General features: G+C 35.9%; 1 protein-coding gene across 1 annotated transcript in view; it reads left to right on the top strand.

Moving 5' to 3' along the window:
- The window catches only part of Serpini2 (serpin family I member 2), a 28,168-nt gene extending 7,631 nt beyond the window's left edge, over positions 1 to 20,537 (top strand). Inside the window, exons 3-9 of the mRNA XM_021196853.1 lie at positions 1,615 to 1,845; positions 3,149 to 3,343; positions 4,922 to 5,114; positions 10,239 to 10,336; positions 13,583 to 13,669; positions 16,279 to 16,368; positions 20,324 to 20,537. Of these exons, the coding sequence (XP_021052512.1) occupies positions 1,615 to 1,845; positions 3,149 to 3,343; positions 4,922 to 5,114; positions 10,239 to 10,336; positions 13,583 to 13,669; positions 16,279 to 16,368; positions 20,324 to 20,400 (971 nt within the window). The 3' untranslated portion in view covers positions 20,401 to 20,537. The remainder of the gene's footprint in view (positions 1 to 1,614; positions 1,846 to 3,148; positions 3,344 to 4,921; positions 5,115 to 10,238; positions 10,337 to 13,582; positions 13,670 to 16,278; positions 16,369 to 20,323) is intronic.
- Positions 20,538 to 24,074: the final 3,537 nt, after the last annotated feature.

The following is a 24,074-nucleotide window of genomic DNA, read 5'->3' as shown; positions in this document are numbered from 1 at the left end:
GAAGGAAGGAAGGAAGGAAGGAAGGAAGGAAGAAAGAAAGAAAGAAAGAAAGAAAGAAAGAAAGAAAGAAAGAAAGAAAGAAAGAAAATCCAAACTTTCAAAGATAATGCAATAGTTCTTGCATGCCTTTCTATTTAGATGTGCAGACGATGCACATTCAAAAACTCCAGACCAGGAAGGTGTCAGGACCAAAGCATAGCTTGCTGCCAGCTAAGCAAGATGCAAAGCATGAGGAGGCAGCTCCCCTGTGTTAGACCCATTAATCACGCAAAGAGTGCATTATAATTAAAGGCTGTGTACTCTCTCGTGCTTTATCTTCATTACATATCTACAAAGAAATTTTTAGTAGTACTTATATTTGTGTGTGTGTGTGTGTGTGTGTGTGTACATTTCTCTCACTGTTTTCATATGGTTGTGCCTGTGCTTGAGGTCAGAGGTCTATGTCAGGTCACTTCCTCTGTTGCTGTCAACCTTATTTAACATAGCTTCCCACACGGAACCTAGGCTCACCTATTTGAATACATTGAATGGACAGTAAACCCCAGGCACTGGTCTGTTCCCTGTCTCTATCTACCCAGTGCTGGGATTGCAGGCATGAAATGCCCTCCCTGGCTTTTATGTGGTGATTGGACTTAAGTCCTTTCTCTTGTCCAGCAGGCACTTGACTGAGTGAGCCATCTTCCCAGCTCTCTCAATAACTCTATTCAATGAGTATCTTTTAATGGTAAGAACTGGCATTTCAGGTTTGTTGTTGTTGTTGATGTGGTTCTGTTTTTCTGAAAATGTAATGAAGCCTAGAAATAATCTGCTATCTGAAACTGTTTCTGGCTTGATGACTCAGTTCTAGGATTAACTCAGAAGTACATAAAATGCTTGTAACATTTGAAAATGACAATTGTATATTTCCCATTGTATATATAGAAGAAACTATTAGAGTAGACAACTCTTAGAGCCATGCACAGTGCTATGATAAGATAATAATCTGCTGGTGGTAATGACTTAAATTGACTCTACCTAGTAGCTATAGTTGGAATGTGTTAAAGCCTTTTAATGTTCCTGCAGATAACCAAAATACATTAATTTCTGAATTTGAACAAACTGGAACTTCAGATTTTTATAAAAATCTAGAGATGATTATAGGGCTTATGTTGTAAACCTTGAAACCTGAACAGATGCAGTTCTCCAGCAAAGAACAATGTTTTCTTGAAGCTGAAAGAAAAATACTATTGAAAAACTGCACTGGTGTCATACCTCCACCAATACCCTTTAGTGTTTTCTTTGCAAAGAAGAGTCTTAAATGAAAATTTCCTGCTATGAAATGATTGAAATGTCATTAGAAAGCGGGGCTTTCCTTCAGTATACATGAATTCATAATTTTGTTCCTGAAAAAATTAAATTTACATGGTCACTTTTTGTTCAGTATAAACATTGATTTTTCTGGAAAATCCATATTCGATAGGAGGCAAATGTTCAAAATCTTTATAGTGACTTTCCATGGTTATCTATGTCTCAGCATGAAAAATTGGTGACATAAATCAAAACACGTGTCAGAGCCAAGAAGCTATTGCTTTTGTGTTGCTCAATATGTGAGTATATGTTATAATTATTTTGTAGGAGAGGACTTTTCTGTGCTGAAGTCACTTTTTTCAGCCATCTCAAAGAAGAAGCAGGAATTTACATTTAATCTTGCCAGTGCCCTCTACCTTCAAGAAGGATTCATTGTGAAGGAAACGTATCTCCATAGCAACAAGGAGTTTTTTCAGAGTGCTACAAAACTGGTGGATTTTCTGGATGCAAAGACTTCTGCCCAGGCAATAAGCACCTGGGTAGAAAGCAAAACAGATGGTAATGTTTCCCATTTTCATAAAACTGTTATTTCCTTTTGGATTCATAGCTTTTAATATCTTAAAGTAAAGAGTGGCTGAATGTTTTCCCATTGCACTGTGGATCAAAGAGATGGAATCTTCCATTTCACCTCATTGTCATTTAAATTAACAGTAGACTATACAACCCAACGAAACTCTGAATGACTTTGAAAAGTATATTGATCCTGTACTAATTTCCAAACACCTTCCCTTTCTTAATGGGAGAATTTCAGCAATAACTTTTGTTCAAGCATTGATTTTTTTTTCAGGTACGAAAACAGGAAGCTTATCTTTGTCCAGTAATATATTAGATATGTCAATTCCAAATGTCACTTTCCCAAGTTTACTGTAAATATTTTAGCTGATTATGTTAATGTTTAAAAATAATGCTAACAATCTTATAAATATAGTAACATAACCATTAAACCCAAAGTGGGAAAAATTAAAAAGTTATTAAATAAAGGTTAAGGTCAGTTTAGACTTGAGATCAAAGTTTAGAACATAGTAACCGTAGATTCCCTTTGAAATTTAGGACACTATTAAAATATTTTGGATATTTGAAACTTTAGTAACAACATATGTCACATAATAAGCATATACTGGGCCTTAATAGACTTTTATTATGATTATGCTGAATAAATTTATGATTATATGAGTTGCTACTTAAATCTTTATAAGCATGCTCAAACACAGAGAGGTATTCATTGAGATTGTGATGTAGTGGTTGCCAGAAGAATTTATAGAGATGTGAAAAAGAAAATAATAGCAATATGAACAAAGAATTGCTTACTGTACAAAGAAATAAGAGAATAGATGGGGTTTTTTGAGGCTCAAAATTAAGTAAAGCACGGGTCATTGACTGCAGGCACAAGAGTAGTAAGTTTGGTTGTATCTCTGACCTGAATCTGCTTGTCCCCATGCGCAACCTATACCTTTGGTCTAAATAATACCAATAAATATGCAGAAAGACACATTATAATTCTCTTCTTGTCTGAACAACAGTTTAACGATATGATCTCACCAGAGAGTTTATGACTAGCTCCATTCACTTTTTCCTAGAACACACTCATTTCTGATTTCCTGGCATTTCTGTTTATGCCTAATTCTTAGTGCAATTTTTAGCAGTATTCCCTTCTGCTCTTACAGTTGCCAAAGCTAGATAATATGATACACCACTGAAAACAGGTCTGTGCAAAATGTTTTTGCTTTGGTCAGTTTTAGCAAGTTGCATTGCATTTCTACTTATGTTTTCCTCTCTACTTTGTTCTCAATCATCTATATAGGAAAAATTAAAAATATGTTTTCAGAGGAAGAATTTGGCCCCTTGACTCGTCTGGTCCTGGTAAATGCCATTTATTTTAAGGGGGATTGGAAACAGAAATTCAGAAAAGAAGACACAGAGATGATAGATTTTAGTAAGAACGATGGCTCTACAGTCAAGGTTCCAATGATGAAGGCTCTGTTGCGAGCACAATATGGTAATGTGAGAAACTATATATTTTATTTTATTTTATTTTTTTTTTCTCCTTACTCCTTACTTTTTTTTTTTTTTTTTTTTTTTTTTAAACCAAGAAGCTGTTTGCAATATAGATCCTGGTAAAAAGGAAACATGATTGTTCTCTATCGGAGAGTCACTAGGTATATCAGCCACACTCCAAAGTGGGTCCCAAGCCCAAGAATAGTGGGCTAATGCAAAAGTAACTCAATGCTTATTTTGTGGGGAGACTTTTTGTTTAATTTTGGATTTTTTGTCTTATTAGTCTATTGTTTGTTTTGATTTTTGTCTTGTAGGTTATTATTATTAATAATTGCAATTATTATTATTAAAAAGAGAAAGAATATGACATTTGGTGAGAAGGGTCTGTGAGGAGTTGGGGGAGGGGAAATCATAATCAAAATAAAGCATTTTTTTTCTTTTTTATTATTATTTTCTTTATTTACATTTCAAATGCTATCCCGAAAGTTTCCCATACCCCTCCCCCCACCTCTGTTCCCCTACCCACCCACTCCCACTACTTGGCCCAGGCCTTGCCTTGTGCTAGGTCATATAGAGTTTGGAAGACCAAGGAGCCTCTATTCCCACTGATGGCCGATTAGGTCATCTTCTGCTACATATGCAGCCAGAAACACAAACCCCGGGGGTACTGGTTAGTTCCTGTTGTTGTTCCACCTACAGGGTTGCAGCCCCCTTCAGGTACTTGGGTACTTTCTCTAGTTCCTCCATTGGGGACCCTGTGTTCCATCCAGTAGCTGGCTGTGAGCATCCATTTCGGTGTTGACCAGGTACTGGCATAGCCTCACAAGAGGCCGCAATATCAGGGTCCCTTCAGCAGTATCTTGCTGGCATGAGCATTAGTATCTAGGTTTGGTGGCTGATGATGGGATGGACTCCCGAATGGGGTACTCTCTGGATAGTCCATCCTTTCATCTTAGCTCTAAATTTTGTCTCTGTACCTATAACCTTTCATGAGAGTTATGTTCCTTATTCTAAGGAGGAATGAAGTATCCACAAATGGTCATCCTTCTTGATTTTCTTCTGTTTTCCATAATGTGTCTTGGATATTCCAAGTTTCTGGGCTAATATCCGCTTATCAGTGAGTACATATCTAGTGACTTCTTTTGTGATTGGGTTACCTCACTAAGGATGATATCCTCCAAATACATCCATTTGCCCAAGAATTTCATAAATTCATTGTTTTTAATGGCTGAGTAGTACTCCATTGTGTAAATGTACCACAGTTTCTGTATCCATTCCTCTATTGAGGGACATCTGGGTTCTTTCCAGCTTCTGGCTATTATAAATAAGGCTGCTATGAACATAGTGGAGCAAGTGTCCTTATTACCAGTTGGAAGATCTTCTGGGTATATGCCCAGAAGAGGTATAGCAGGATCCTCCGGTAGTACTATGTCTAATTTTCTGAGGAACCGCCAGACTGATTTCCAGAGTGGTTGAACAAGCTTGCAATCCCCGCCAGCAATGGAGGAGTGAAACTATATATTTTAAATAATGGCTCCGATAACTGACAAACAAATCTAATGAATTTCCTTTGTTGCAGGTTATTTTTCCGAGTCAACCATGACATGTCAAGTTTTGGAATTGCCTTATAAGGCTGATGAGTTTAGTTTAGTCATCATTCTTCCCACAGAAGACACGAACATCGAAGAAGTGGAAAAACGAGTTACTGCTCAGCACATCCAGAGATGGTTCTCCGAGCTGCATGAAGAGGAAGTGGAAGTCAGCCTCCCTCGGTGGGTCATCTTCCGTGTTACTGATCTGTGAATTAGGAACAGAATCCTCTGGCCAGTTTTAGGAAATTAACACTCGACTGAAATGACAAAGAATTGTAATCCTAAGAAGCAGTAGTTATACATATTACTGTGCTTCTGTGAGATAAAAGAGCCTTCAGAGGTAATGGAGTACCAAAATAGCACCGTTTACATTCTAATCTGTGTTAGTACTCCTTCATATATTTTAATATAACAGTTTATTAATTGAGAATCTCATAGTCATACACTATAATTTGAACATAGTCTCTGCTCAGTATTTCTCTTCACTCCTCCTAGATCTAATCCCCACTCTCTAATATCCTCGAGTACATCTGCTTCTTATAAGTTCCCTTCACTTTCCCCAGATCTGATCTCTACTCCTATGAACTAAGTCATGAATTCAAAGTTCTGAAGTTCATTTTCCTCAAATTAACTTATTTTTTTCAAAAATATGTTTTATATATGAACAAGTAAGTACATTATATAGGCTGAATAAATAGTTTTATGTTGACTGATGACTTTGTTTCATCCATCTCTGTCCCTTCTCTGAAGAGTATCTATGTGTAACCAATGCTCATTCTGAAGTCACTTTGTAGCCCAGGCTAGCATCAGATCCCCAGGCTCTGTTGTGCTGCACTGCAGGTCTGTAACACTATGTTTAAGTGTATTGTCTAGTGCTGTGCTTCTGTTATACCCAAATGAGTTCCTAGTGATTTGTAAACTGCTAAGTGAGTATCTAGTGAACAATTTAATCAGTGTCATCAAGTTTCCAAGTTACTATGAAAAAGAAGCAAAGAACAAGCTAGCTGATATAAACAGCAGAACTTCACTCTCTTGTAATTTTGCATTAAAACTAAAAACTCAAGTTGTTATAAGAGCAACACAGACCTGTGCCTGGACTCTGCCCTTGCCTCTTTTTACCTTCTGGTAGAGTCCATTAGTCCTTGGAGTTACCAGAGTAAGTCAGGTCCTGCATAACACCCACTATTCTACATCCTGTATTGTTGGAAAATTAAATGCCTTTTTTGTAACATAGTTTGATCAATGCCAAGCAACCAGGATACTGTTTATATGCAAGAGACAACAGAAGGAAGGAACATGAGACTGATCCTGATTAGACCTCTTGTTTGTACAACCTCCTCTTCACTCTTTGACATAGAATGAGTTGAGAATCAAAGCCTGTAAGAATGACAGTAGGTGAAGAGAGGTAGCTTTTGTTGTCTATAAAATACCAAAAACTAACTCAAAATATTGGCATACATTTGGATACCAGCAAGAGTTCATAATATTTTGTCTACATGTAATATGAGAACCTTTGCCTATATTAGAAAATAGATTTTATTAGGTTGGAGAGTCTAACATATGCCTACAGTGAGTCAGATTCCTGTATATAAAAAGCATCAAGAAAAAGGTGTTTATGTTATGTGTATAGGTAAAAGTGAGCAAGTATCTCATACATATAAAGAGAGGAATATGTTAGTAAATCTTACCTACACAGAACCTTACTTTTCTATAGGATTACATATAAGTGCATATAGTATGTCTGTGTGACATGTCTAGGCCAATAAATGTAAATATTTGTGTGTAGAGCTTAGAAGACAAGGTCAGGTGTCCCTTCTCTCTTTGCACCTTGTTATTTGAATATGTTTATGGCAAGGTAGCTATTTTGTTACTTGTATCTGCCTTTTCTTTTGCCATAGGAATGACGGAATTATAAACACATCCTTTTTCATGGAAGCCTTTATATGTATCCTGTGAATCCAAACCTGTGTTCTCATGTTGGCGAAGCAAGCATTTTATTCCATGAAACATCTCCTAGTCTTTGAATTTACATTTCAATACTAATGCCGTATTTTTATAGATTTGGTTTGGCTACTTTCATCTTTAAATAATCCAGGGTTAGCTAAAGTCTATTGTATACTCAATGGGACTTCAAGATAATGAGACAGGGACTCAGAGGAAGACATCAAGAGGTTTTAATTTTTCTCCATTTAATGAGAACACTCAGTATATAGGAGAGGGAACTAATGAGACAAATCCACAGTAGTAACTGAAAACCATGACTGGCCTAAGCATCTAGGCACAGAAATTCAGATTTTTCTTTCATGTTCTGAAGCTTTTCCCTGTGAGAGACCTATTTCAACTCAATGCTTAGAATTGGGAGCAAATTCCATGTGTAAAGCAAATGAACAATGTTTCATATGCAAAGTATTTTATTTTGTGTTTATTTAATTTATATTTATATAGCCAACATTTTCTTGCATACTCTTTTACTTTTTGCTAGTCTTTTGATAATTTTAATTTAGATGAAGTTAGATGGGAGATGAATCATGGCTGTGATGAATAATGACTCACACTGTATAATATTAATCAAGACCATAGTTTAGAATATTTTGATTAGCAGACAGAGTCAGCACATTAGCTTTGACCCAAATGGACCTGAGTTTAAATCATAGCTCTTGTACTTATCATGACCTTGAGCTTGGAAATCAACTTTCTTACAATTCCTTTCTTGTATATCAATGATAATGATAATGCTGACTTCCTAGGAATTTTGTAAACATTAAAACTGTGGTCTATATTAAGTGCCTAACCAAGGAAGTATCACTTCATCCCCCTTATTCATGGCTGCAATAATTATGGATAATTAGATATTGGCCTTAGATTATGCTTTTATCAAATGGCTGAATGCATTTCTATTGCTGTAGGTTTCACTGGACTATTCTATGAGCAGGGCTATTATTTAAATGACTTTCTAGTGATAATTACACATTATCAGACATTGTAATAAGTCTTCAGTATTCTTGTCATTATCCTGAAATTGCTGGGCTATTAATCTAAAAATAGTAGGTATATTAGAACATATAGTTTNCACCTTTACTGCTATTCAGGGAATACTTTTAAAACAATCATACTTAATTTTTCCCCAGGAAGAAATTACTAAGAAGTTGAAAATAGTAGCATAAAATGAGCTATTTTCACTAGCAAGATTTTTAGTTTTCACATTCCCCACAATCCCAGTTACTCAGGAGTTGAAGCATCTAGCATATTCCAAAATGCATACTATTTTGTGAGCTCTCACATTACAGTGAAGAAATTTAATCAATACTCATCAATTCAATTTGTGATTGAACGCCGGGCGTGGTGGCACATGCCTTTAATCCCAGCACTTGGGAGAGCAGAGGCAAGTGAATTTCTGAGTTCGAGGCCAGCCTGGTCTACAGAGTGAGTTCCAGGACAGCCAGGGCTACACAGAGAAACCCTGTCTTGAAAAACAAAACAAAACAAAAATTGTGATTGAATTAAACTGATTTATCATCATATTTGTAGCCACCGACTTTATTTAGGTGTAAGTTCCAGGGTCCTCTCCAGCTGTGCACTTGAGACAAGTGTCTCTCAGGGTACAGGGACTCCTCTTGAGGTAGGAGTCCTGGGGAATGTCACTGATGTAGGAAACAGATATTTGCTTATTTAAGGGAGCCATGTGCATCCTTTTAAAAAATGTATATTATTTTATGGTTAGTTAATGTACTATTTATCTAACCAGCATTTTGTTGCTCACTCTTTTACTTTTAGCTAATTTTTTCTTTCGATAATTTTTGTTTAGATGAAGGTAGATGAGAGACGAAACACAGCTGTGACGACTAATGACTCACACTGTATATACTGATCAAGAGCATGGTTTGGAATTCTATTTTGACTAGAAGACAGAGTCAGCACATTAGCTCTGACCCATGTGGACCTGAGTTTAAATCATAGCTCTTGTACTTGACACTGAGCCTAGACATCAACTTTGTAACAATTTCCTTTTCCCTGTTTTTAAAAAGCTTATGATATCTTTTAGAACTTAAAAGAAAAATTCTCTAAGCATCTATGAAATAAAAATGTACTAATTCTTTGCCCCTTTCTATTTATATGATACCTGGAGTAGACCAATTTAAAATTATTTCTGATTAGCTTAAAAAGAAATAGACTCAATCTATGGTTCTTTAATTTGGCTTTGACAGTTACTGGGGTAGGGGAGGTAACACCTAGTTTTATCTTCTAACTTCTGGCCTGGCTTCCTTCCTAGATACTTACTGTTTCTCCTGGCCACATGCTAATGTTCCATGTTCCCTTATGTGGCTTCTTCATCTCTCTCTCTCTCTCTCTCTCTCTCTCTCTCTCTCTCTCTCTCTCTCCTCCTGGTCTTCTTCTTTCCCCTCTTCTCCTCAACCTGGTAACTCAAAACCCACCTGCCTCTAATCCCTCTAGTAATTGTTTGTAGTCAATTTTATTTAATCAATTGTTTTAAATCAAGGAACAAGGTTTGCCTAACAAAAGCTTGCAAAAGGGTACAGAATTTAGCATTACAATACATAGCAATGGACCAAGCCTCAACTAATACCATGATATTCAGTTATTTTGGAGTCACGGAAGATCTATACCCAAGGGGATCTATGAGAATTTCTGTTTAGTTCTTTTTTCATAAATGAGGAACTCAGGTAAGCTGGATGCTTGAGTCTTAACTTATGGCCTGCTATTAAAAGGACTGTTCGGTTATCACCCCTGACCTGATAAATTGTATTTATTTTACCTCATTCCCTTCCAACATTTTATGCACATAATATTTCCATGTTAAGACAATAGAAGAGAATTGCAGCAAATAGGAAGGATCCTGAGTTATAAATGCCTCTCTTGCAACAAGTTCCCTCCCGATTTGTTGACTGCTGAATCTTGCTCATAGTGTTACAGTATCTGCCGTGATACATATTTGTTAGAACATCTTGAGTACATAAAATTGGAGAAGAAAATCTCATATTTTGTATAAAGATGTTAAACAGGAAATTTAGATAGAACTGTTTTGTTGGGTAATTTTTATTTTAAAATTATCCCATTCATCATCTCCATCAACATTATATTTAGGAAGCAAGTTATTAGCCATTTGGAACCAACTAATGGAACCAGATTAAAATGACTTGAGATATAAGGAAATGAAATTGGTCTGGTGAAAGCCAAATATTCACAGTATAAGCTTTTCCAAGTCACTCATCTAACAAATTTTTTTTCCCCTAGAAAATGTGCACAGTGTTTTAGTATTTTTTTCTTTATCTTTTTTTGAAACAGATTTAAAATAGAACAAAAATTAGACCTCAAAGAAGCATTATATTCTTTAAATGTAACTGAGATATTTAGTGGTGGCTGTGACCTTTCTGGAATAACAGGTACGCTACTGATGGGTAATTTTTATATTGTCATGTTGACTTGTTTTCTTGGAATTATGTTAGCAGACTGATCTGAACATGAGAGAGCCCTCAGTCCCAGTAATCATATGCATAGTGAATAAATGTCATACAAAGGCTGAACCTCTTATTATTATGCACTTTATCTGCCAGTTAAGAAACAAAACCCAGGTGGACGACTAGTTTTCAAAGGCAACTTGGTAATATTAAAGCATACAAAGCTACATGCAGAGGATGTAAATTGAGGATGGCAAATAGAGGTGGATTGTTCATGCTAACATGCAGCTAGGGACTAGTGCCTTTTTGAGTTCCTTACCTCCATAGATATGCCAGATATTCATTTCATTCTTCTTTCCTTGACCAAAATTCATAACTGAAATGTAAATAACTATATAAAAGAAATAAATAGTGGCATACACACCAAATACACTTTTAAAAATTCAGTCTTCTCTGTTCTATACAGGGCATAGTGATATAAGCCTGCCAGCCTATTGTATATCACCATATAACATATAGTAGAAAGTCTTTTTGGACTTTTATGAAAATATGTAGACTTTGAGGAAGTATTCATCAATTTACTCACTCAACAATCCTTTAGGAACAGGGGTGGAATGGAGTAGGTCTCTGAGTGAAGGAAGTGCATAAGGGCCACACAAGGTCTTTATCACCTTTCCACATGAATAGCTACTTGTTTCCCTGGAGACAATTGGATCTGACTTCTTGCCAATTGCTATAGTACCAACCTTAATAGTCAACATCAAACACTTAGATAAAATGCTGTCTTTGGGTGCTCTGAACCATAGCCACCTCCCCAACATATAATAACCAAGCGCTTCTCCTTAAACGTATTTCTGGCCTTAGGAATCTGACTCAATATACCTTAGGCATTTAAACAGCTACTCACTGTTCAATCTCCAGCAATGTGTAGTTTCCATAGACCTTTTCCAAGATGATTTATGAAAACACTTTCACAATGCTTCATAAAGAAATTTGTGCAAAAGAGTAACTGCTTGTAGAGAATAAGTGTCTATAATTTTCTGTTTCCTTTTTTTTCCCCCCTTCTTGGTCTAGTTATTTTAATTATCTTAACCATTTGGTTCTTCCTCATTGACTGATACAGATCCGCCAAATTCAACACTAAACCTGGGATTATCAGCATAAGTAATTGTGTGCTGTAGTACTACTTTTCAGGGCAGTGACCAAATGCTCATATAAACAAGCAAAAGAGAAAGATTTATTTTAGCTCTTGGATCAGAGGATTCAGTCCATGGTGGTTTGGCTGCCTGGGTTTGGGCCAGAGAAATGGCTGCAGGAGGAGCTCATTTCATCTCCTTGCAGAGAAGAACCAAAGAAAGGGAGAAAGGAGGGATTAGGGCTGGGATGCCTTGAAGTGACAATGGCCACCATCTTTTTGCATCTATTTCTTACTAACACACTAGCCTTTTGAAATGATACTTCTCTAAGTCACAATACTTGCTACACTTACCTATTTTTGTACAATTAAAATTTTTCCAAAATGTAATGTAAACTAGTCTAACATTAGTGGTTATGGGACATCTATAGGAAATAGATATTTATACTGATAAAATTCAATAATTCTGAGTATTTATATTTTATATCTTTGAAATTTTGGGTTTCAAATTAGACTCTTACTATGCTATGTTCAGCAATGCCTTAATTTTTTAAGAGTCCCAACTTTCTAATCTACGTAACTTTGTGTAGGCCACCTGTTCATCTAGCATATGGAATAATAGGTTAGTAATTAAGAGTCCTTACTGCTTTTGCAGAAGACCTGAGTATGGTTCCTAGCACTCACATCAGGCAACTCACAAAAATGAACAAACAAACAAATAAACAAACAAAGCTGCCTGCAATTCTAGCTTCAGATGATCTGACACCCTCTCTTCTGGCCTCTTTCCACCAGCACCTGCACTCGGTTTAACACACACACACACACACACACACACACACACACACACACACTTAAAATAAAACAACAAATACTTGAATGTATATAAAAAACTAGAAGCATTGTAGATTCCTTAATTTAGAAATTATAGATTTACCTCTTCATGTAAATTTAAAGGAAAAGGATTACAACAAAGACAGAGATAGCAATGAGTCTATAGAACACATGTTCATTGTTCTAAGCTAGTGTTTCAGGTGTCATTCTTTTCCTAACTGACAAAACTTATAGGTAGTAACACCTATATGTATAAGACCATGTAGATGACCCTAATGATATAGGAGTCATTTGGAATAGTTTCATTGCAAATCTGGGTGAAAAATTTCACCCCTGCCTAACCTGCACAGACTATTAGATCACTAACCTTCTGCTTTATTTGTGAATCCTATCTTACTCCAGGGAACTATTTGAGAATTTGGTTAGGTGTCTCACCCAGAGTGGCTATCTGGTATTTTGAAAATCCACACTAAAACTGTAGCTTCTCCTTTCTCCATGTTACAGCTTTCTGCTACTGAGCTCACTCATGTCCACTGATTGGCTTGAGTGCCACCTATGCACCAGACAGTTTCTAAAGCAAGCGTGTAATGACTGTGGAGAAACTAGCTATATCTGGTGCTGCAAAGCTGACTTGCTACGATGCATAGATAGAACTTCACTTTTCAAGATTAACTTTACAGACCACTCTGCCAGAAGCATTTCATGTCAGTTCTGCCAGTGGGCAGGAGAGGACCCCTCAACACTCAGGCGTAACGGAGCAAATACTGCAAGATACTGTCTTACATTAAAACATTTGTTGGGGTTTTAAAGTGCACAGCTCTGAAATGATTTCTCTGAAATATGGCACAAAGGTGTTTTAGACTTTTATGACCTAACTATTCTTGAAGGAAAGTAAATTTTGTTTTAACATAGAATCAGACTGAATATACAATTTAAAAGACAAGCTGACTTTGAGGTTGCTCTTTCATTATTTCTCTAGATCAAAGTGAAATGGGAACCCCCCACGTCCATTCAAGTCTTCCTTGCAGTGGGGTACCTGATTTGAGGGTTATACCTTTCATGTCAGAGCAAACTTTTCCTATTTGTATATCTATTTCATAAGTATTATAGTGAAGCCTAGGTATCTTTATCTCCAGAAAACTGACTAAATTGGAGAGTTATTTTGTTCAATGACTGCTCCTGTGTATTTGAACACATAATTTTTGCGGACCTAATAGCGAAGACTTTGATTTTAACTGTCAAAGAATCCTTCATGTTTCCATCAGAATCATCTGAAGTATATGTCTCCAAAGTCATGCAGAAAGTTTTCTTTGAGATAAATGAAGACGGAAGCGAAGCTGCAGCATCCACAGGTAAGGCAAACGAGCTCTTGGAGGAAGGGGGGTGAGCCGCATGGAGACTGGGTGCTCTGCACCTTCTGGCCTCTCTTTTCCTCTTGTCTCTGCATCTACAATGGAAGAAGATGGTGCATGTGTATTTGTACATCCATCTCTTCCTTTGAACACAATGCAAAAGAAAAGGATTTGATTGATAACTGACCTTCAACTATTGCCATTTTCTTATCTGCAGATTAGACATACTCCTAAATAGCACATGGGCTCTTGGGAGAAAATGTCAGGACTCGACTATGGAATCTTCCTGGTTAAGAGAGCTCAGTATCACTGTCCTCTTTAATATTACTCTTAATTAAATTGACTTAGTGATCACCTTTTTAAATTTCATTGTTATTATCTCAGTGGTAGTTCAAATACTTAACTGTCTATTAGAGTCACTTGGGATTTTTTTTTTCTTTTTAACAAATCTGTACCCAGACAGAGCTTTAAAATAATTGAATCTGTGTTTCTGTAGAGGAGATTCAAGCTCTAAGATTTTCTTAAGTCATCTTAAGTGTTCTCAATATACATCTAGGTAGAGCAAGCAATGACTTGTGACTTGCACCATGCCTTTAATACTGCATGTGCAGTGTGGAGACTGGCAGCAAAAGCTTTACATAGGAACTTCTTTAAAAAGGAATTACAAGTCTCATTCCAGACCTGCTCTGTCAGACTCTAGCTCTCTGAACTCACTAGGTGGCTTGTGAGTACACTCAAGGTTAAGGATAACCTCTCTACTGCACTTCATTAAATAAAGAGTATTTTGAATGACATGTTTGCTGTGTGTAAATAATACTTGCAAAGGCAACTGATGGAAATCTTTGAAATCAACCAGAAATAATAATAATAATAAAAAGGATGCATCATTTCTTTATACGTCTGCTTTAACCTTCCAAAATAACTTGGATTTTAATGCTTTAAAATGTTCATCATTTAAAGGGTATTATTGAAAAATACTATCAATTATATCTATTAATAATTTCCTTATTAATTCATAGTGCTGCATAGTACCATGAATTTGACATTTAGGTGGGACACACTGGGCTATCTTTATCATTCTGTCATTTCTTGAAGAAAGTTGCATTACTATGCTCAAGAAACACAGATTACATGGCATGGACTCTTTCAAACCTTAGATAAACCAGAACTATATTTTCATATGAGGTTAATGCTCATGAGCACAAAAAAAATCATTGAATTTTGCAATATATATACTGAATGAATTCTCATCAGTTACTGAACAATTCTCTAATTATATTAGTGGAGGAAAAGCCCCAGAGATATACAGTTGCTTGCCTGGGGTCATGCTGTTAATTGACTGAGTTTGAACTGATATCAGGTTCCCTGGATTTAAGCTCAAAGCCATTACATTACACTGCCTTTCATTGTAAAGCTAGAATTCTCCATCTCGTTAGGAGATGGTAACAGGGGTCAGCAGATATCCCGATGAATCCTGCCTCAGAATAGCCCGAGAACCTGACTTTGAAGGATGTGCTCTGGTGTTGTTCAAGAACAAGGAGGAACAAAAAAATAATAACTGAAGGTGGAAATGGAAGTACATTTTTGATTTTTCTCAGTAGTTTAGATGTGAACTTTTATCCACTGGTGCTTTGGGTGGAATTGTCATGACTATTCTCTATAAGAGAAGAGTATCATTCATGTCATTTTAGTAAGATTATATTTTACTATTTCACTGTTTCTCCATTTTGAATATATATATATATAATTTATATATATATATATATATATATAAATTTTCCATGGGTCTGAACTAAATTTTACAGGACCATTGAGACTAAGATTCAGTTTACTGTGAGACAAGAAATGCACTATGGGGACTAGAAGGGCATGACACTGGAACTACACAGAAATTGCCATTCTCAGGTCTTACTCTGATCCAATGAGTCAGAACTAAGTTGAAGAGAACCTGAGATAGCTGTAAGTAAAATGTTTAATCTAGAAAACACTGTCTGACCACTGAAATTTCCCACGTCATGGACAAACTCTACATAAGCTGAAATATTTTGGCTCATCGTAATAAGTTATTGTAAGAAAGCAAATATCTGCTCCTAGTTTTATAATAAAAATTTCATATATATATATATATATATATATATATATATATATATATATATATATACCAAACTCTAGGCTCACAGACTAATTCTTGCAGTGTAGTCACAAAATAAGTAGTTTTAAACTCAGAGGAGATTCTCACAGCCTGCAGTACATCAATGAAGTGCAAACGTGTCTGGAAAGGAATTAGAAAATGAAGCATTTTAAGAACAGATCATGTAATGTAAAGAGTGGACAGAAAATTTCTATTGAGAATATGACGTTTTTTATTGCTTTTACTAAATTGAATCTACTATTTGGTGTTCTTCTTCACTGAACATAAATGTGAAATCAGAATGAATCCATGAATAGTTGAACATTTAATCCTGTTCATGGTGGTTTAGAATTAATTACAAATTTCTTTGTGTTTAAGATACATTACATCAAATTGCTTTGTCTATGAAATGGTAATATATTTCCTTTATAGGTCTAATTTGTGTAAACATCTAAATAGCTGCTTTTTTCCCCCATAGGCATAAACATTCCTGCGATCATGAGTTTGACTCAAACTCAATTTATAGCAAATCATCCATTTCTGTTTATTTTGAAGCACAACCGAGCAGGTACCTCCTTTTAAAATTTCTTTGCAAGTAGTGCTTAAATTAAGCTCTCAGTTGTCACACACATATATAAAGTCATACTTTCTTTCAATAGGCATTTGCTAAATGCACTTTGTACATCAGGTGTGCTATTATAAGATATGATGGGAGTCTGAAATAAGGTAGTGGGAATATGGCTTCTGGCAAAGCTGCTCCATGTATTGAGATAACATCACCCCCAGCAGTTAGACATTTGATTAATAAAGATTGAGAACTGCAGAGACAGAAAGTATAGCTTTGCTAGCACCATACAGTTAAAAATAGGTGGAGGAAAAAGTGACCTTAGCTTGACATGATGGCACAATGGGAGAGGATATTGGGAATTGTGGAGATCTGAGAATAATGACTCATGGAGCTTTCGAGAATGAGAGTGGGGCTAAACATTACTTTGCTTCCCCAAACAAGATTCAGAGAGGTATAAAATAGGATACAGAAGTAATGACAGAATGCATGGTCATTTGACACAATGTCAGAATACAGAAATCCAGGTTGTTGTGATAGATTGTCAACACTTGCTCTTATGAAAAGAACTGCCAGAGTGTGAAAACCCTGGGGAAGCCATCTTTAGGGTATCCCTAGGATTACAACAACAATAACAGTGTCTGTCCTATGAGAGTCACAAAACACAGGGGAGACAAGAGTACTTCACTTTAGTCAGAATGTGGTAAGAAGCCTTGAAGACAATTCAACAGCCATGTACATTGAAACTGTGGTCATGGGATCAGACCTCCATTCACATCCCAGTACAATTAACAAGTCAATTCATGTTGCTCCACTCTACTAAGTTATACTTAACCATTTCATACTTTAAAATAGGAATATTTTCAAAACTATATAAGACTTATAACATCTTGCCTAGTATTAAGCAAGATTTATTACAAATAAATCATCAAACACAAATAGTAATAGAGGACAAATAATTGAAAAGATTCTGTAAACATGGTTGAAGGAAAAGAGGTGTGGTTAATCTGAGAATGTGAATTTGTTAACTAGAGGTTTTGAATTTGGTACACTAACCTTAGGATAGGAATACACTAGTCATTTTTTTTTCTAACTCTATAACACTAATGACAGCAGGCCTTTTCAAAAATATTGTTGTTAGAGTTTTGGAACAGATTTAAAATTATTGAGATCGTATTTAAAAAATAATTCAGTTCCAGTAGTGAATGTTTCAGGATTAAAACATATTCTGAGTATGCTATTTGATGGATCCATCTTAAGCTATCTAATATCTATCATTTTATAATTAGTGTATAGAATTATTGAGTATGGAATACAGAAACACTGAGTGAGTCTACCCTGGACACAAGCATATAGGTAAATGACATCTAGCATCATCATGTTTGATTTTATTTCCTAAATTGATGATTTGCTCTAAGGCCATGTAATTTCATCCTGTATTGCAGCAGTGAAAATTTCAAACCTAAAATAATCCATCTACTCATTCATTTGTGATAATGTTTAGCAATTAGACCCTTAGCGACAATTTCTATGATCATTATTGTAATGAAGCTTCCTGATGTAGGGTTATTCCTTTAAAATATTGCTTAATATAAATGCCCTCCCTCATTTACAAGGTTGACATAAAACTTAGAACAGGGCTGAAGAGATTATTTCCTGACAATAAGCCGTTGGTGTTCTTGTAGACGAACTGGGTTCAGTTCACTCAATACACACATGCTAGCAGCTCACAATTGTCTTTAAATCTAATTCCAGGCACAACCACACGCTTTTTCTGGCTCACACACACACTCACACACAGAGAGAGTGCACAGACACACATGCAGCAAACACTAATGCATATAAAGAAAATATTTTTAAAAGTCTTTAAAAATCATGAAGGCATATTTTCTCAAAGCAGTATACCGCTTGTGATCTGTTTATTTTCCTCTCCCATAAAGGAACTCCATATAGCAATGAGATGTTGACTTGGCAGATCAGCAAGTGGCTTTAAGTTTTACAGAAAGTATATTTGTTGACATTTTTGAAGTATGGAGACAGATTACTTTAGGTTTATATGACCAATATTTACCTGGATTTATACTTTTATTTTTTATCAAATACTCCTCTGGCAAAACTCTGTATGTTATGTGGATTTTCATTCTAAGGGGTTTATACATTGTAGTATATTTATCTGCAGCTGTTAAAGTTATAAGAGATAAATAACTCACTTGTTTTCCTAAACTGAGGGTGTATATCAGCACTATAGAGTTTCCAGATGAAAATTATTGAAGACTCTATATGAAGTGTGCCATATTTGAGGAAGTAGTGAGTCATAGCTTTCAAGCCCACAGTAGTCCCCACAAAAAATGATTGCATTTAGAATTCTGGACTTGAACTAAGGATGAATCAGCTTGAATAGTATTAATGACTAAATCTTGCAATCTGGCTATATGGTAATGTTGTGGATTTTAATGGTAGGAGCTATGAATTGCTTCCATGTGATGGAGAGCTGGAGTGAACATTTCACTTAAGTGTGGTGGACACATATATAAGGAGAAAAAACATACATGGTATTGGCTCTTGTTCTTTTTCATCTGCTGCTCTTTTGATCAAGGGACATTTCACTAACTCCCACAACTCAGCAGTGTCCAGAGTGGTGGACATATGAAGACCCCACTCAAAGCACATTTCATCTCTGTGATGAAATGCAAAGATAGAAAACCCTGGGGCCAAGAGCTTTTGTGAAATGTTGGACAGGGCAGCATTCAAATTCTAAATGATATTTTCAACATATAAACGCTACTTTCATCACTTCCAGTTTCTGAGAGGTATTTTCTGCTAGAGGATTATGAAAACCCAAAGACTGGTGCTTCCTTCCAGCTAGGGCTAAATGAATTAGTCATCCTGGGAAAGGTACATCCTCATCTATCAGAAAAACTGCGTGTTCTATTTTCTTTCTTGTTCCTGACATAATTTTGGGATTTTGAAGAAAAATAAAAGAAAAAAACATCATTTGAAGACTGTGTCTCTATCCATGTTACTGGCTCCCTTAAGACTGCATCTGTATCCCTCTTTTGAGATTATTACACAATTACCATATTTCTTCTTTTCCTTTCCTCTCTCTAATACATCCTATATATCCATCCTGCCCATTCAGCCCTTTCCACTCTGCAAATTCATGTGTCTGTCACTTGATTGAATGGTAAGGAGTTAACTAAGCATGGGCCTTTCCTGTTGTTATTTCAAATATATCTAACTGCTTTAATTAGCTTAACTTAAACAAAATTTATTTTGCCACTTTCAAAATTAACCTTCATTACACCTGCAATTAAGAGGTTTATGGCAGCCTCTGTCACTGACCCTCAGCAATTTCCCTTTCCCAGGTGAAAGGCAAGGTGAATAGGTTTGACGCATCATTAATTCCTGGTCTGTCCTCTTGGTCTTTGTTCCACATCACTGCCAATCATCGAATGCCTGGAACCAGGTGTTTGCATTTGTGTTCAATGCTATATCATTTTGGTGAGCACTTGAAAGTACTAGCAATATGAAAATATTGTCTGTAGCAGTGAAGTATGCTTTGATTCAGCACTAAAGGAAGTCTGGGGAACTGCACTGTTAACATTGAGGCTCGAATTCTGTGCATAAAGAAGATGACTGCCAGTTCTTCAGACTTGAAGCTGCACTGTGCTCATCACCATTTTATTATGCTGTGATTGCCTGGCTGGGCTCTATGTTTAGAAAAGCTCTCTTGGAAAACAAGACTAAGGCCATTTCCATGACAAACTGTTGTAGGGTTTTACTCACTTCTCAAACTACCAAAATGATTAATAATGCTCAAAGTGTTTTCAGCAAAGGTAAGGGTCGTGACATCAGACTTTAAGTATAGAAACAATGCACAGAGGATTGTTAAATCATGAAGAAAATCATTATCTTTTCCTACAGAAATTTCTAAAGTATTTTTTTTTCTTTTTTCTAGCATCAATTTTGTTCATGGGAAAGGTGACAGATCCTGACATTCAAACAATGAAAGGAAGAGATTTAGATTCACTGTGAATGAAATTGATGGTCTTGGAACATAAGACACTCCTTGGAAAATGATTGATGGATGGAATGTCATCATTCTGAAAATTTCTAACATATCTGATTAAATTCATGCCTATAAAATAAGTAAAGACAGATATAAATTCCTTTTTTTTTGCTTTTCTAAAGGTCTCTGATATATAAAACATAATCCTACATGGTTCAAAAGTTCTAAGATAATTTGATATCAGATTTATTTGATAGGGGCTGATAGTCCAGTTGGTAAAGTGTTTGCCTTGCACTAGGTGACCTAGGTGAATAATTTCCCATGACTCAGGTTAAAGAGAGAGAATCAGAACAGGAAGGAAGGTAGTGAGATAGTGAATACAAATAAAGGACAATGACACAAAAACATGGAAATATTATAAAAAAAACCCATCATTTTCATAATTGCTAAAAGTTTTGAGAAGTGTGATTCCTGTTCTCATTTGCTTATATGTTACTGTGATAAAACACTGTGCTAAGGAATACGGAAACTCATTGAGGGAAATAAAGGCAGGAACAAGAAACCATAAAGGAACACTGCTTTCTCAGCAAGCCTCCTTATACACTCCAGGCCTCTCTGCTGTGGAGACAGCACTGCTTACTGTGGGTTGGGCTCTGCTATATCAAGGAGCAATCCAGAAACTGTCTCAGAAACCTGACTGAAGCAATTCTTTACATAGATTCCTTCTTCCTGGGTGTGTCAAGTTAACAATGAGACTAACTAGGTTAGTCTTAGGCTCTCAGATCTAATATCTGAACCTTAATAGAAATCAAACATTGCTAGATTTCAATAAAACCTCAGAGGCTTTACAGTTTTTACCATTTTTATGATAATGTTGGAAAAAATCTTACAATTGTTTGTCATGACTATTTTGATAGAGAACTTAATAATAATAGCTACCCACATTGGACCCTAATTATGTGTCAGGCAATGAAGTAGGCAATCTAAGTACATTATGCTAACTATAGCCAAAATCTAGGAAATACTATTACCTTGCTTCCCAGTGGAATGTATGACTCAATGAACTTCTAGAAATTAGTCAATGGCATGAAAATAATAATAGTGGATAAATGTGGATTCATAACTGTCTTCTCTAGAAAACAAACTCTTTGTAGAAAGGGAAAATCAATTTCTTTTTGACCTACATAGTTTTTACTTGGTACTTCCTGTAACAAAAGTAGAGTAATAAGAGAAAATAAACATGTATATTAACATATGTTTTATGCATATATAGAAGAAGTCTATGGGGAAATTAATAAATTTCAAGCTTATGATTTGAATGATAACTTATACATAGCATCTTTGAGAAAGGACAGTTAAGTTTGGGGGAAATTGAAAGGCACAGACTTGAGTCTATAAGAGCTGGCATTATGTAGGAGGGTAGGTAAATAGTACATAAAGGCCAACTGGTAAAGTGTGTTATCCAGATATCCGTGATGCCGTCACTAGTCTAGACATGTTTAAAGCTGTCTTCTGTTATCAACAACTGTTATCCTGGTGGCAAGAGAATAAGGTTCCTTCTTTAAATGTACTTTCTTCTTTAAGGTAAATGAAGGGGAAGTAGAGAGCTTTTCTTGTGTTTGCTTCTGAACTGTGTTTTGATAAAAATAACCCTCATGATGATTTTGATACTCAGCCTGAGGAACTGACTGCAGATCCCAGACCCCACAGGAAAAGCTCAGGGTGTTACTGTATTACCTACCATTGTGTGACTGTATTACTGTGTGACTGTGTGACTGTGTGACTGTGTTACTGTGTTACTGTGTTACTGTGTTACTGTGTGGTTGTGTGACTATGTGACTGTGTGACTGTGTTTCTTCTTTGAGACTGTGTTACTGTGTGACTATATGACTGTGTGACTGTGTTACTACTTTGTGACTGTGTGACTTTGTGACTGTGTGACTGCTCTATCACTGTGGAGGATGGATACAGGATCATCACTGGGGCTTGATGGTCACCAGCCAAGCTCACATTTCATGACAGACCTTGACTCAGTGGAATAAACTGAAGAGTGATAAAACAGGATACCTGACAGCCTCCTTTGAACTCTAGTACATGGACAGGTACACACATACATGTGGACATATACCATAAAGATACATACATATAAAACTCATGCTTATACATGCACATCATCACATCCATAAACATCCAAAAAAAAAAAAAAAAAAAGAAATACACTTTTCACTTTCAGCAAGAATAGGGTTCAGTTGAGAATAGAGTTCTTTCATTAAGAAATGTTATGTTTCCTATTTTGCCTGTATTACTGGAATCCTAATCCTCTTTCAGGTTCTATATTTCAGTCTGGTCTGGGATTTCATTTATTAATTTCCCAAATATTAATGAAGCTCACACCAGCCTCCGGGCACTGTTCTGGGCCCTAGGTATAACTGTGAACAAAACTAACAAGGTCTGACCTGTGAGGACAGAGGGGCTCTTGCTGGTTGCTGACAGGCAGTAAACAGGGGGCAAAAACAGTAGGAAGCTGAGGTGAAATCATGAAATGAATGGTCTTAATAAAAACAACAATTAGGAAATCAGAGAAGCTTTAATAATTGAGGTGCTGTAATTAGGTGAAGCTAATTTTAAGTTCAAGAACATGTTTTTGAAAACAAAATACATTTGCTTTTCTTCAATAAAATTTGCTAAACGCTTTTATCTTCAGTTCTCTACTATGTTATATGGAAGATTGATTTTGTTGTTGTTGTTTAACTTCATTCTCTTTACTACTGTGTTATTTGCCTTAAAAAGAGAGAATTTTAGCTGCTAAGGAAGAGAGACAACTTTTTGGTGTGTGTCCAAGTCACATAGTCCCTGTTTGACTCTGACCTGGAAGCACTGTTGGCAATTTATTTCCCAGATTAGCTCTCTCCATCTCCCCTTTCAATCGTAGTGGATTCAGTAGTTAAAGCATGTTGACTGCATCTGAAATATATACCTCTTTCATTAAATAAATATGCACCTGGCATTAAATAAATGAATATGGAGTAATTTTCAGTGTCATAAAACTTTCTGAAAACTTCAGGTTTTGGAAAGGTATATCGCCATATGTTAAATATCATTAAAATAATGCACCTTATAAACATCTACTATATAATGCATTTTTATTTAAATCATATATTGTTTCTGTCTTTGAGACAAAATATTCATTTAGTTGTGAGTATTCCCATGGACATCCTGAAACTGACTTCTATTAGACTTTAGGGAAGATTTTTAGCGGTATCTGTGATGTCAGGCATCAGGAAGCAGGAAGTCAAATAAGGAGTAACTAATTTTAGGGGACAAGTTTATAAAATTCTCCTGAATTAGGTAAGCACCTGGAAATCCATGAAGACATAGAGAAAACTCAATGTTGGTATCATCATAATTCTTTACTTTAAACTTCTTAAAATAAAATAAGTTCTCACAGCGTGGCCCCTGAGCATAGAAATTTACCCTCTGAGGGAAGTAGAAGAATGGGCCAGCTTGAGACTGGCTTCCTGCATTTGGAGAGGATGTGGTTTTCTGCCTTAATATCTTTGCTTGCTCAGAGCATGTTCTCCTGTATACATCTTTTCCTCACACCACCACAAGTGCACATGTGATCATCTCTAAATCTGCAGTATAAGAGGTTAAAAAAAGAAAAAAAAGAAAAGAAAAGAAAAAGAAAAAAGAAAAAATC

This window comes from Mus pahari, chromosome 4 (genome assembly GCF_900095145.1).
Source record: "Mus pahari chromosome 4, PAHARI_EIJ_v1.1, whole genome shotgun sequence".
Lineage (NCBI taxonomy): Eukaryota > Metazoa > Chordata > Mammalia > Rodentia > Muridae > Mus > Mus pahari.
The sequence above is the reverse complement of the archived record's forward strand: the minus strand, read 5'-3'. Positions and strand labels throughout refer to the sequence as shown.